Source organism: Zerene cesonia, chromosome Z (assembly GCF_012273895.1).
Source record: "Zerene cesonia ecotype Mississippi chromosome Z, Zerene_cesonia_1.1, whole genome shotgun sequence".
In the NCBI taxonomy this organism is placed as follows: Eukaryota; Metazoa; Arthropoda; class Insecta; order Lepidoptera; family Pieridae; genus Zerene; species Zerene cesonia.
Window position 1 is genome coordinate 1,840,002 of NC_052122.1, and position 15,641 is coordinate 1,855,642.

Below are 15,641 nucleotides of genomic sequence, written 5' to 3' on the forward strand. Positions count from 1 at the left end.
TAATAGTTTTTAATTAACGTAATACGTAATTGTGTTAATTAACTTTGAATGTCGTATCGCCCTTGTTACGAGTAGAAATATATGAGACTAAAATTTAAATGAAATTGAAAAGAAAGAATGGTTCAAGTTATCTCTTAAGTCTCGTTCTTCTAAATTCGCTCCCCGTTTACTTATCTGTTAACTTTGCTGCACTGATCTGCAGATTTAATTCAACTAATTCATCCCCAATACCCATCAATGTATTTCTTACAGAACTTTTTTCTCATTGGGAAAAGAACTGCATTTGCTTAAGATCTCTAACTTACGCTTGCAACAAACTTTAGGAGAGTTCCTATGCTGTGCAACATTGATATTTAAATCTGGAATGAAATATTCGATAATAATCTGTCTTCTTCTCTTTACATTTAACTAATAAGTTGAATGGTTGGTCGGTTGACAGTGACAGAGGTTAAGTTTATAGTAGTAATAATTTTTTGAAACTTATGAATTTTCTCAAAAAACCAATTAACTTATAAGATTTAATCTAAATATTGTGTTACAATTAGTATATATTTATTTGTTTCATAAAATGATACTTTCAGAAGCAATCCATTACACCGTTTCTTGTTTAGGTACTTACGAGAACTTACGATTCTGGGGGTTGATCTGTAATCTGCATGTTACGATTATGAAGATTGTTACCCTCATACTCCTCAATATACCTACTCCCGTATCCTCCGTCATTAAAGTGTATAAATACTGAACTATTTAATAAATAAAATCACGCTCTCTCGACTACTGTAAACAAAATAGTCCATTGAAATGTTACATTTTTTAGGCCTAACCTTGCGTTTTTTAGAGGACGCAATTTTATTTTTATATAAATAATAAAAAAAATATATAGTTATCACTGAAGTTTAAATCGTGTCTAAAATCACTCGAAATCGTATTCACAATTAAAAACAGAATAAAATACATCTGCAACAAAAGAACAGCTGCCTGCTATTGTTATTATTATTCCTAACCTCTGTTGTTGTAAGAATAGCTAATAACATTGTGTTGAAGTTGTAGTTTAACCTATATCTTTTAGTTAGTTAGTGCTACATATTTCTCCACGTGCGGATGTATTTTATTCTGTTTAGACTTAATTTTACTTGACTTAATTTAGACTTTTTAAGCGTGCTTTTTCTATTATTGCATCATGAGTGATTGTTTTATTTGTAAAAAACCTTTAGGTGAAAATAAAATAAGAACTGTGAAGGCAAAAGGTGTAAAAACTTTACTAGACCGAGCGTTCGAATTTCTGAAGATTTTCGCTTATAACTTTTTCATTTATAGTTCTACGATAAAAAGTTACTGGACCAAAGTTGTAGAGAATTTAATTTGCAACAAAAAAATGCTAACAATTTTTTTTTATCAAATAAATAGTTTAAGAGATATATCATAAAAACCGTTTCAACCCCTATTTTCAAGATGGCGGCCGTGGGACAAGGGTGGCGACCCCACAAACTTGGTTTTAGCTTTACACTGACCCCCCCTACACATCAAAAAAATAAAATTGCGTCCTCTAAAAAACGCAACCCCAAATGTAACTTTTCAATGGACTAAAACAAATACTTAAGAATCACACTTTTACACACTCTTAGGTACTCTTACATACACTAAAATAAAACTTAATAGATTTAGGTCAAAACAATTTTATGGTTAATTTAATGATTCTTATTAACTTATATTGAATAGAAATTTTGTTAAATGTAATTAGACCCTATGTTTTATTTACAATAGTATTTACCATTGTAAAATCAAACGTATGTTCATCAAAGTTGGGACTTACGAAATCGGACTTTCACAAACAGGCAGACATAATTTTTCATAATATATTGAATTGTTTGGCAGTATATTTAATTGAAGATTAGCTAAACGTAATATTAAAAAAAAACACAGAACGGCTGCCACATTCACCACGAAATCCGATTAGTACTCAGTTCCGACGAATATACGAATATTGAATAAACAGAGGATTCTGGGCCGTACGTATTTCGGTTAAAATGATGGTGACGTAAAGCGAGCTAGCTTCGAAAGAAAATTTATTGAATATTTCAATTTTCACTTGAATTTGTCTATCACATATGCATTTAATTTAATATTTTTAATAAATATGAAATGAGTTGCGATTGTTATAATGTATTCCAGAAAACGTAAATTCAATTTAAAAACAAATTCAAGTGAACATTTTCAATTTTAAATTTTCACTTGAATTTGTCTATCACATATGCATTTAATTTAATATTTCAAATAAAAATGAAATGAATTGCGATTGTTATAATTTATTCCAGAAAACGTAAATTCAATTTAAAAACAATTCGAGTGAAAATTTTCCAGAAATTAATTAATAGATTTTATATTTCCAAAATTAATAATCGTCTCTTTGTTATTTTGGTAGTGTTTTCACTACGTCCCATAACAATACACAAAGATATTTTCGTGATACAATGGATTTTCGTGGAAATCAATGATGAGGAAAAATACTGATTGGTTCCTACGCGTAACGTGAATTCAACGGAACCGATATTCACGTATCGCGTTGTGTGAAATTCAACAAATATTTTTAATTTCAAATAAAATTACAACTGCCGCGCCTTGTGATGTAAGTTACCAAAAAAACTTATGTACACAGGTGTTCTACCGATGGCGTACTAGACCCAACAATACTTATAGTTTAACAAACGCTGATTACGAAAAAACTAAAAAAAAAACAAATGACGTATGAAATTTTTCATTTGATTTTTCGCTCAGCTGGCATATACCGCTCCGCTAATGTGCGCATTGTGCATTTTCGGGATAAAAAACCTATGTGTTATTCCTATTTTCCAGCTATCTACGTACGAAATTTCATTGCAATCGGTTCAGAAAATTTTGCGTGAAAGAGTAGACAAAGATGCAGATACAAATACATCCATCATCACAAGCTTTCGCATTTATAATATTAGTAGGTTGGGATTAATGTAGTTTGAAAGTAAATTATTAACATTGGGTATTTTCGTTAATTCGTAATTAGCACAGTCGGTAGGATACTCTAAAAAGTATTATATATCAGTATTAAATAAAAGAAGCCCCGAAAGTAACCAGATATGGTAAGTATGCATAGAATTGGTCTGTGTTGTGTTGTGTTCCTTATACTATTTATATATTCTGTTTTAATTTTCTCTCCAAGATTTTCCATTCGCGAAAGTAAAATTCCCGAAAGCCTGCATCGACTAAGGCTGCTCGTAGTCTAGTTTTTGATAATAGTACTTATATTCTTTTATAATAATATAACAATACTCAATATTAATTCTAATATAATAATACTTATATTTTATTATCAAAAATATGGCAAGGAACAGGGACGATATTTTTAAAGCTTTACGTCCAGTACCTAAATTCGACTTTATTAACTAGGTTTATTAAAGATGTGATACTTTGGTAGAAATTATTATGAGCACGTCTGAGGGTATTGGATTGCCTTAATTGTGTTTAATCAATCGTATTGTAAGCAAAAATACCGGTTCTGCCGCCTTGTATAAATTCATATGATATACCCGAAAATTAGTATTCCAAGGGCTTTTCTTTGACCAAATTAATGAAACCCTATCAGGATAGAAGCAAAACGTTCACTAAACACAAGTCTACAGGTTTTTACTCGCGGTCTCTAGGGGCCCTTAGGCCAAGAATTCGATGTATGCGTCCGGATTAAATCGAAAAAGCATTAGAGTTCTTGCACGACGAATTAAATGCATCTTATTTACAGAATAAAAATAAATTTTAATACGGAAAAGTAAAAATTAAATTTATTTCAAAACCCGTACGTTATAGACGTCACCATTCCAGGGACGTACTGCATTTCATATTTCTGTCCCGTCTTTTGTGCCGCAAATCAGGCAATCTCAGTTGCCGTGGAAACCCCAGCCTATTAGTCCAAGATCCCAGAGCCGTAAGACACAACTTATTTTCTAAAGCATATAACTTTCGGTTCACAGTAGTCTTTTGTGTACTTTATTATACCTGAATGCTTGTGGAGCTTGCTCGGTGACACCTGCGCAGGTACCAGGAGAGAAAAGTTACTAAAAATCAGCTACTCATCTTAAATTTTTATGACTGATTTTTATATATGTTTTCTTACGTTATATGTTTTGTTTGTTACTTATTGTTTCCTAATGTAACCCGCATATCTCACGTGAGCCAACTCATACTCAGCAAATGTTTCGCGTATCGTCTCTGTGTTATAATCCGTGTAGTTACACTTTTCGGTTTTCATTCCTAGTGGGAATGAAAATCAAAGCCCTAAATCGATAAGTGGCATCAGTCATTATGTTATAAGAGTATTTATGCTTATATATTTAACTTTAACGCAAAATAATTTAAAACCGCGCGAAATGAATATGCATTCATGTATTAAATTCACACGAGTTCGGCTCTGACTTTTATTCCGAGAATTATTCGTATTAAAATCGAGAATCGCTTTATCAGTAGGTACACTTATGAGCTGAACTTTACACGCTATGCTATTACTCAACCTTGCATCACTGTGTATGTGAAGATAATATACAAATGATTTGTTACCTCAAGTAGATTCCAACCCCGAAAATATCGTAGAAGAGGTTTATCCATGCCCGGTTAAAAAATCACATGAGCATTTTCAGGAAGTATGCTTGCAAAAAAGCGAAAATAGAGAATAATATTCGAAATCAGACACAACTACCTTACATGCAAATTTTTTAATCCGCCACTAAATCTGCTTTTAGTTATAGGCGCTAATCAACATATCATCGGCCCGGAGGCTGTTTAAAATGTACTCTGGCATTGAATTAAATTTTAGTCCGATCGAGGCTCGCGCTACATCGCCATTATAGCATATACAATCAAGAAGCGTACTAGTTAAACTTTTTGGTTAATTGTGTCGTGTATTGGCGCCATAACAACTCATTCTACGCAAGTCCGACACTCTGGGATTTTAATTTATAAAAAAAATGTGTTTTTTAAAACTAATAATAGCACTTTCGCCTCTAAACTAATATATTTTCCTATTCAATGCAATTACCCCTAATTTTAGAAACTACCTTTATCATTGAACATAATAAAATTTCTACATTATATTCAGAGAGCCTTTACCTCGTATTACAATTTATATTGAAATTACGCAGTCGCAAACTAATTATAAAGAGATTGCGGTTTTATAATAATATTAACGAACATTCATGCATTTTGATAACATATTAATTAACAAGGAAATTATTAAACCCATACTATATCTCAGTCCAAACTAATTCTTTTCCTGATACAAAAAATCTAATAAAAGTTGTATTGTTGGTATGAGACAATTACCGTCTATATATCATATAAAATAATTATATTATATGTATATATATAATTATTTTATATATTTGCGTAATGTCAAGGCCGTTTCTAACAAAGTAAAAAAAAACTCGTTTACGATATTAAAGCCATGATTTGAAATAATGAGAGAAAGGAACAAGTTCAAGAATAGCTCATAATAAACCGATCACAATAGTGAAGCCTGAAGCGATGCAATGTTTTCCCTTTATTATTCTCTTAGGTACTTATTATTCCATGTTACCTTTATATAAAAGTACATTTAACATTTGAAACAACAATTTTTAATGATAGCGTATTATGGTTATGGCGTAGCTGCACCATATCAGTTTACACAAATTATACTAACTTCGTTTCATAGGAATTTCCGATAGCTCACTTTGTACCGTTACACGTGTCGCCACTTCTAAGTTCATTTTACACGAAACGCTCCGATAAACTGAACGTCAAAATATCATGGGTAAACTACATCACACCAATAAACGGGTTAGTTAAAAATAGTGCAGCTGGAAATTCTCAAAAACATCATCATGTTGACATACGACTATAACGAAGTGAAGTGTAGATAATTTACGCAGTCAGCCACAAGAGACACCCTTGAATGGAATGTCTGTAATCCAACAATCGACTCGCACGGCAACGAGGTATAATTGTATTTTCTGGACTACAGAGCATTCTAGTCTATAGCTACCCCCTATAGATCTGATATTTCAAAGAGCAATAGCTAGGTAGCCAACGTCAAAGGCTACACAGCCAGTATGAATTATTGTATATGGTGGCGTGAAGTTGACATAAGGAGTTATAAATTGAATTGATCATAAATGTTCGAATTAAATTTAGAGTCCTCTAGTTAACTTTTAGATTTTCATATATATAAATAGAAAAAAGTAAAAAATACTTAAGGAGACCAAATGAGAAAAATATATGATATACAAATTTGGTTCAGGTTATATTATATTCATTGAATAGTGTTTCGAAAACAAATTTGATATGATGGAAAAATATATCTCTACATTTATATATTTTAAGTATTAATTCTTTATTACGGGAAATAATTCTGATTTTTGTCATTCTTTCTCTCATTAATAATTATTAATAATAATTACAGAAATATGTGTTGCTTTGTAATAATTGTGGAAAAAGAACATGAAAATCAAATAAAATCATACATTTAGTTACGTGTGTATCTATTTCGTTATGTATTATATGTATAATGTGTATATGTTATATACTACGGAACCGTGCGTGTTCCATTATGAACTTGTTATGATAATATTTATAAAAACATATAACAATTACCAGTATGCGTGTTCTGAATATAAATAATTAAATCAAAGTGTTTCTATTTGGCGAGCCGGTGTCGAAAAGAAAATATGTCACTACGCGACTTACATTGCCGTTTTCTCCTGTCCCACATTCTTCAATGAATCAAGCATCAACATGGCGTGTTTTCGGTCTTCAATAAGGGCGTCCCTCTTCGTTCCATTCAAAGTCAATTGCATCATTAGCCGTTCCGTCTGATAATGCTGTTCTTTCAATCTGAGAAAAATTTGCAAAACACGTCACAAGTTACAAGTGCAAAATGAAAACTTCATCAAGATTAGACGAACTTTTGTGATACCCTTATCGTTAAAAATAAATATAAGATAATTGAATTCACATATATCGAAAGCTTTAAAATATTGGAATGTCACCAACAAATTGACATTGTATATGAAACAAGCAAGCAAGGAATATTACTCTATAATAATAATTATTCTTGTAGCAGGTACTTTCATACACAAATACTGCATATTCTAGTCGTCTCATAAAACAGCTTTATGTGTTGTGCTTGCAGCACTAAGAATTTCTGAAGCGCCTTATTGCAAGAAAACAATAGAATTTTCTAGATTTCTCAAGAGGTATTCTTATTATTACTCTGCTGCATGTAAGTATATCAAATGATATGGTATATCAATCTTTTATTAGTGTGCACATGTTTCCTATTAATATAAAAAGCTTAACGTGAAAAATATATTCCTATTTCAGAAGTTTTCTATTCGGCAATGACGGGAGTTATGAAATAATGAAGCTTGCACTGAGGTGATATTTAAACTTAGATCGGACGCCCTCGGGCAATTAATGGATAGGCACTTCGATTGATCATAACGCAATTTGCGTTAATTTTCCGGTGGAGGGTTTTTGAACGCAGTTTGCTCTAAACTCAGACGATGCTGCGACGACTGCTGGGTTCTTTTTGAAAAATGTTCTAGTGTCAACCATACGTTGTAATCGAGAGAATCTAATCAAAAATTGTTGTTATGAGTGATTGAAAATATAACGTCATTTGATTGAACGAAATGAAGGCGTTTTACTTTCAATGTTATTTTATCCTGACCGATGTTAAATCTTGAAGCCGCATAAGTACCGAACTGATATTTTTTAAAAGCCGTTACAATTTACATGATTCGGCGTAAGCATTATTTTTATCATAAAGGTAAAAATAAACATACAAAAGGTAATCATGGAGGATGAATTCGAGAGAATACAGCAACAACGAAAGGACAAATAGATTACCGTCAATCTGAGATTGGAAAGCAATTTAAAACGTAGGTTCGGCGCAGCGATACGGATTATGGCATAGCCCTAAAAAGAGATTTTAATACCTGCAGTGGAAAATCGATGCGACATATTTAATAAGTCTATACATGTCTACGAACACAAGTTTATAAATTAAAAATATAAAAAAAACCCTAATTGCTTTTCACTTGCTCTCTTATCTCGTTGATATGCTTGCGGAAATCTATTTACAGTTTAAAATATTAGTGCAATTGCCCATCTCTAACACAACGCTGTTATAAAAATACAAACGATATAGCTGTTCACAAAAATTTCACCACTAAAACCACTAAAGTCAAGAATACATTTTCGAAACGTATCATTCCATTCCTATTCCAGCGAATAAAATGTATACAAGTGTGGTACAGTTTAAGCACTCCGTAGAGCGATGAAAACACAACGGGTTGTACGACAACGAAAAATAAAGACCACGTAAGAAGCGGATACGATACGGCACTCCATACAATGGATAATCACGTGCGGCGGTCCGCTCGACTCAAGCCCTGGCTAAAGAGACGAAAAAGGATATCATATTATATTTAGTTATATTTAATAACAGACAGGATAGATTTTATACAAAAATATTTACTATTACTCTTTAAGAGGTGTATGTATGGTAATTAGCACCTCATAGAAGTCAGAAATTTTGAAAGAATGGAAAAAATTTGATCACGAGGCAGGATTCGAACCTGCGTTTCTTGCCTAACCGTAGCAACGCCTAGCCTCTCGGCCACCCGTGATCCCGCCACAGTAATCGAATTTCTTCTACTCTTTCGGTTTCATGTGCCTAAAGGGCACCCTTGCTACGGTTTGACAAGAAACGCAGGTTCGAATCCTGCCTCGTGATCAAATTTTTTCTATTCTTTCAAAATTTCTCATTTATAAAGCATTTCAATACTATAAAACTAAAAATTAAACTCATAGAAGTCCTTCAAAAATATGCATGACAATTATCCCAAAGAAATAATAAACCATTTTGGTTTATGTAAACATATTTCCAACGAAGCAATTACAAGCTTAAATGCACTGTGAGAAGTCACGCATCAGTAGTACGCCACACCGTAATGTTAATCCGATATCAAATATAGTTCAACAGAACATTCTCGAGATACCTACAATTCCAATACAATATAATAAATAAGTAAATGCAAATAAACAATGATATAACCAAATAGTGATACATCTTTATCGGATAATTAAGGGTTAAGTCACGATTTGACTATGATCAGCGACTATGGAAAAATGTATACTTATTTGTAACATAACATTATGTAGGTTGCCATTATGCACAGATTTATTTGATTATCCAATTATGGAAATGCACAACAGGCTTAGTGCTTGTCATACCACTAAGCCCCAATATTGACGAGTGAAAAGTACCCGTTTACACGTAGAAGCTAGTAGATTTTAGCATATTAGTGACTATCCATTCCAAATGGAACAACGCCGCCTGATTTGCAGTGTGATTAAACATTATTCAAACACAATTATCTCAAAAATAATCGATGAGCGAAAAATCTTCAACGACTTTCTGATAGAAAGTCCCATAAACCTGCATACATAAGATTTAAATTCCTGGCTGAACTTTATAGTTGTTTCTTAATTCTACTCTTTGCTTTCCGCAGCCATGATTAAAAATCTATTTTCACTACACGGGCCAGTGAGCGACAAATTCGCTATCAGGTATCGACTTGTCGCTTAGTAAACAGAATCGATTCTCAGATCTGTACACTTGTACTATTCTTCAACAGTAATACAAAATACTTTTAATATAGTGACAAGCACCAAGCACTTAGGTAACTAAGCCAATAATTACACGAAAACTTGTTGTGCGACAAGTAGGGCATTATTACTTTGACAATGCTAAGTAGCATTTGTGTTTATCTAACTTGAAAAAATAATTAATAGAAGAAGAGGAGTTAAGAGACGTCAGTGTAGAACATTAGCAGAATTGTAGTAGGTATGACTTTGAGCCATAAGGCCGCCATTTGTGTACTAGTTTTATGTTGCTGTTTATAATTTTATCTCTGTTTTATATTTTTGTAAGAGTGCAATAAAGAATAAATAAATAAATATGACATGACATGGGCAATAAAAAAATTATGACGTCAAAAATAGTATCCACACATATTACTTTTTGGTATATTTTAAATAGCCTAGCCTTTCCTTGTTTTTTAAATTTGAGTGCTTTTATAATATTCCGATGACAAGTGTCAATAGCACGCCATTTGCTCGCTGATGCTACCTGTTATAAAGGATTGTCATTGTTTGTCTCTGTCATCCGATAATACTTGTATAATTACATTTCAAAATTTCAGTTGTGGATCAGGCCAATTGACATGCGATATTTATATGAACATGCCCCACTTACCGCTATATTATTATATCAATCAAAAAATCATAAAATTCTCTAAAGGGCCTCTGCGTGTTGGATCTGTGTCCCCACGTAAGCCTTCCAAAAGACCGGGTGTTTTCCTTCTGGAGGTACCCGAGTATTATGGAGAGACATAATAATAAGATACATATATACACGCGATGTTCACTCCTTTCAAGAATTAACTAATAAACAAGTAAAACGTTATTCTGTTCCGAGAAAGTCTTTAGTATAGAAACACATCTCAACAAAAGTTTAACAGAACTACACACATAACGCATACTAACTGAAAATGTTCGGTAAATTCTTTCAATTGGTACTACGGTGCAAAGTTTCTACAATCACTTTCAATTTAAGCTATATGCCTACTAACTACCAAATCTCCAGTTCACATTAAAAGTTTAACGGAAACGAAATACATATAAAATATAATTTCCATCTTTCGCTGTATTAACATGACACGTGTATCGTAATTAGCGTAACAATGCTTCATCAATTGAATATTGTTTATCAGTCATTAAATATTTAAACAAAAGAAAACTTTTAAATAGGAGTCAATTAAAAATAAATATTTCTTTAGCGAAATATCTTAAACATATTGTTTATATTGTTAACTAACTTTAACTTTAACTAAAGTTTTAACAAGGATCTTTTGTAGCATGAAAAAGGGTAGAAGCTCTGACCTTCAATCTGCTCGGCTTTATAGCTCGCAAACGAATTCTGGACGAATGCTTATAAAAAGACGGGTTTGAAAAACACTGTTATCCGAAGTCTATTACGAGAGCAGGAAGATTTGAAAGTTAAATTGAGTTTACATTAAAAAAACATGATCTCTGATTATCAGCGTGGAACTTTTATATTTGTTAAAAGAATGAAAATTAAAATTTATATCACATATTGCAATAATGGGAAATAAAAAAATATCAAAAAGGTACTTTGTCACACAGAAGAATAAAAAAGGGAATGCACCTTAATTTCTCAAAGGCAGACTAATTGATTGAATTTCCGAACGTTTTACAGGGTTTTACTTCGGAACTACAGAGTGTAAAATTCTATAAAGCTGTTCGGCAAGGGAAATTCGAATTTTAAAATTATTTTGAAGTAATAAAGCATCATCAAAAATTATAATAGTGACCTTAAAAGAATTTTGTCAAACGATGGAACAAGGGTGGCTTTTTGTAAACGTTTGCAAATTCCCATAACCTCCTCCAATTCCCAATGCACTGAGTGTTTGCTTCCAGCGTCTTCGTCTTCGTAAAGGTCGTCTAAATTTGTCGCTTCCTGGGGACAAAATCGAGCAACAGGTCAAAATTTAAATTTAAAAACATCTTGCAGTATGAGGGTTAATTTTTTATGGAGGGAAAAGTTAAAGTTGCGCATGAGTAGATAAACTATGAAGGAAATAAAAAAAATATTGATATTTATTGATCCTTTAATAATATGATAACTACCAGCATGGACGTAAAAAACCTTAATCTGTGGAATCAAATGTTTATAGATAAGTACCTATATTTTTTTCTTTCAATTTGAACATTTTATAATTTTCAGTTGTAAAACTGGTTGGTGCTTTCGTTGCAAGCACTGCAGTCCCCCGACGTTCCAACGCATATACAAAAAAAGGGCAATACCTAAAACCAACCTAAATTACTCAGTCGCAATCTCGTTTAAGTCACTCGTATTTTTGTGTTTCCGCATTTATTCCTATTAGTTAATATTTTATTTGCTGTTCCAACTATGAAAGGTGTAACTGGATAAAAATACAAATATTTTTTCATCATCAATATATGTAGCGCTTCCAATATAAAGTCAATAAAGCTTTTATCCACAAATCCGATTGTTACGAAATAAAACAACTTTCAGTGTACTTTGAAAAAACTATAACATATTCGTTTTAAATCGGATTTCTGTTTGATTTTTCGTGCAGGTCTTTTTTGTAAATATTAAAAATTGCTTTTACAAATATTGCGATTGCATTTAGTAAATAGAAATCATAAACCGTCTCCATTATATCAATGTTTGTATTTAACAGTGTGCATACACGAGAAAGCAAGTCATGAACGTTTGTTTGTACGCTCTCGGCAATTTAATATCGGAGTTGAAATAACCAAGATTTGAGAAAAATTAATCTTAAAATTTAATCACAATATATGGGAATTGATATCGTCATACTCGCCGCTGCACGACATTACTTTGTATTAATATATGTGTCAAGGCTATGTCGTAGATTCGCATTTTATATCGCACACTTTATAAAACGCTCAAAGTGTAAATTAAATGGTTGCATTTCATGAAATCTTAATTATTTACTTCCCTTCTAAAACTAAACGTATTGACATGTAATTCATAAGTTACATAATTTCATAAGTTTGTGATAGTGGACTTGAATTATTAAATATTATATTTAATGGACGCCCTATTTATACGATTCGGCCAAACATGAATGACAAAAAATGAAATGTCGACGATTTAATGATCTGATTCAATTGAGTTGCCCACATCATGAGTTGCTACAATTAACAAATCGATCATTTTATGAAGTGAGCTTATCTACGATGTGCCTACGACGTATGACTAGCGGCTCGCCCCGCCGAACACCAGTGCAATTATGCGAGTAATTTACATTTAAGTTCCTTTGAATCACTCTAACTATTAAAAAAAACCTGCATTAACATAAGTCGCGTAATTTTAAAGATCTAAGCATACATAGGAAATGGCAGCGGGACGCGATTTGGTTTAATTGTATATAGTGATATTGATACAGGAAGGCCCGCATCCTTTACTTCACCCTCTAATTCTTCCTACTTTATTTCTTTAATTCCGTCGTCAATCCTTTGCTTTTCCCTCTTTACTTCAACGCGGGCAGCGCATAACGCAGAGGTAGTGACTCTGTGAATGTTCATGGGCGGTGGTGATCATCACCAGCTGATTCATAACATAAAAAAGAAAGCAAAATCTTTGTAGGTTGTTCTTGTTTAATACCGCACCTCACCACCACCGTCATGATATGAATTTTGACACACTTTAGAGAAGTATTAGTAATATTGTAAGCTAATATTGTAAAAAAAGAATGTACATGTATAAATTAATAAAAGAACATTAACACACACGTAGAAAATAACATTGGTCAAGCTTATAATGAATTTCTACTGCGACCACTAGTTATTGGTAAGTCAATAACTAGAAAATTTATGAAAACATTTGTACCTTCACAATGAATGAACTTAAGATAACAGTTAATTTCATTAAATTCAAAGGCTCTGCGAAGCCTTCTCTGCCTAACATAAAGTGAAATATAATAATTAACGTTAGTATTATAGATTAGTTGAAACTTCATGAAATGGATGTTTAAAACAACTAGTTTGTACAATGGAAACATCAAGAAGTCGGATAGCAATGGATATAAAAATATATTGAGTGTCAATAAGTTTATTAAAAGGAATAGCTGATTCGAACAAACATTCCAATGGGGCGGCATGTGAGCGACGGATATTGTTCCGTAGCAATAGCTCGGCACATAATTTATACTATTCCTAATATTGTTATTACGGACGTCCGAAATCGACGCGAGCCTGCAATATGTGGCAATATATATGCAATTATGTAACATGAACCTCGCATCACATCACATCCAAGATGTGTGTGTGTTATACGTTACATACATAAATAAAATTGTTAGAACAAAGGTATTAAACGAATGGATAAATAGCTGATAAAATGGTTATACGTTTCAATACTTCATTGGCTTACCTCTTTTCTAATTAGGTTGGGGAAGGAATCCGTCAAATAAGCTACTTCACGCCGGACCAACTTCAGCGTTCTTTCTCTCTCTTTCATGTTTGTTTTAATCTCCTTCTCCAGTTTGCTAAACTCAAATTTTCTATCGTCAAGATACTCCATAGCGAGCTGTCCCATCTCCGTAGCGCCCATTAAACATTTCCCTTGAGCCCTGCAGTCGAGTTTCAGCGCTTCCAAAACTACCGTGAAGTATGAGGAGTCCTATAATTTGTGTTCTTAGTGAAACATTACCACTACACAAAGTTTAGTTCAATTAATATTAAATTCATAATACAGAAAATAAAAATGAAAATGAAAATGAAAAAATATTTATTGACATAAAATAAAGTAATTACATATTTTATATGACCCACTGACTACCGAACTAGTTGGGAACTGTGTTTCGGTTGTCGGTGGCTTCTTCCTTAAAACAATGTTACTAAATAAATAGGCGCCTATATCGAAAATATATCTGACATCGTCGATATCACCTTTTTAAGAATATCTAGAATCTTCTTGTACATGACTTTTATTGCTAAAGCCGCGTTCTTTTTTATATTTGCACGTTGTACGTAGTTAGCTACCGCTTGTTCCTTTTTCTCAGCGGGCAATTTACCCCCCACTTCATATAGGAGGCGATCTCTTAACTCCGCCGACTCTAGCTGTAGGTAATGCAAAAATTATTACGCAAAATCTCACTACCTGACATACTATGCAAATAGTTATAATAAAAGCAAAGCCGCTGCATACTTCAATAATGAAATTGTAAATGGCTTATAGTATTAACTAGTGTTAAACTTATCACCTAAAAGCTGAAAAGTGATTATGTATTCTTGATTTTATAAACAGCGATGCGGAAAACTCGTCTGACCTTCAAAGTTATAAAACTGTCTGAACACTCGCTAAAATACGTATCTCTCTCTTACATAAAGACCCTTGCTCTAACAGTTTTCGTATAATATTCTGCTATGGTAGTTAAATACATTAATTTAAAGTTATTTAAATATTCTTCTTTTAATAGCATGGACTAGGAAATCCGCGTATTAATGAAACCATCAACTACTCTAACATTACCTATTGACATTATTTGTACGGATTTTCAATTCGTATTGTATATTAATTAGCAATTAGATTGTATTTTAATATTTCAAAAACGTATTGCAGTTATGGTACATGGTATTAATATTTTGTATTCAATTCAAAATTATAACCGTTAAAAAATAATCGTTAAACAAATTGTTCACATTCGTATATAGGTACAGTAATGTTAAAAAAATTTACAATGGATTTTATATTCCTGGATAATTTTTTTTTATTCATGATAGGGAAGCGCTTGACCACGATCTCGCCTGATGGTAATCTGAGATGTGGTCTAAGATGGAGCGCGCTTCCCTAGAATGTACCTGTTCACTCTTCTCTTGAAGACCTCCAGATTGTACTCGTCGGGGAACAGAGAATCAGGAAGCATGCTATACTTAGTCTGGCCATAAATACTGTTACACTTAATTATAAAAAAATATTACATTTGAATTTCGAATCTGTC

General features: G+C 32.5%; 1 protein-coding gene across 1 annotated transcript in view; it reads right to left on the reverse strand.

The window, feature by feature from the left end:
* LOC119835677 overlaps positions 1-15,641 on the reverse strand; it is a 34,891-nt gene that overhangs the window by 11,926 nt on the left and 7,324 nt on the right. Inside the window, exons 4-7 of the mRNA XM_038360645.1 lie at positions 14,590-14,760; positions 14,072-14,320; positions 11,460-11,605; positions 6,745-6,891 (exon numbers count right to left, since the gene is read on the reverse strand). Coding sequence (XP_038216573.1) covers positions 6,745-6,891; positions 11,460-11,605; positions 14,072-14,320; positions 14,590-14,760 — 713 coding nt within the window. The remainder of the gene's footprint in view (positions 1-6,744; positions 6,892-11,459; positions 11,606-14,071; positions 14,321-14,589; positions 14,761-15,641) is intronic.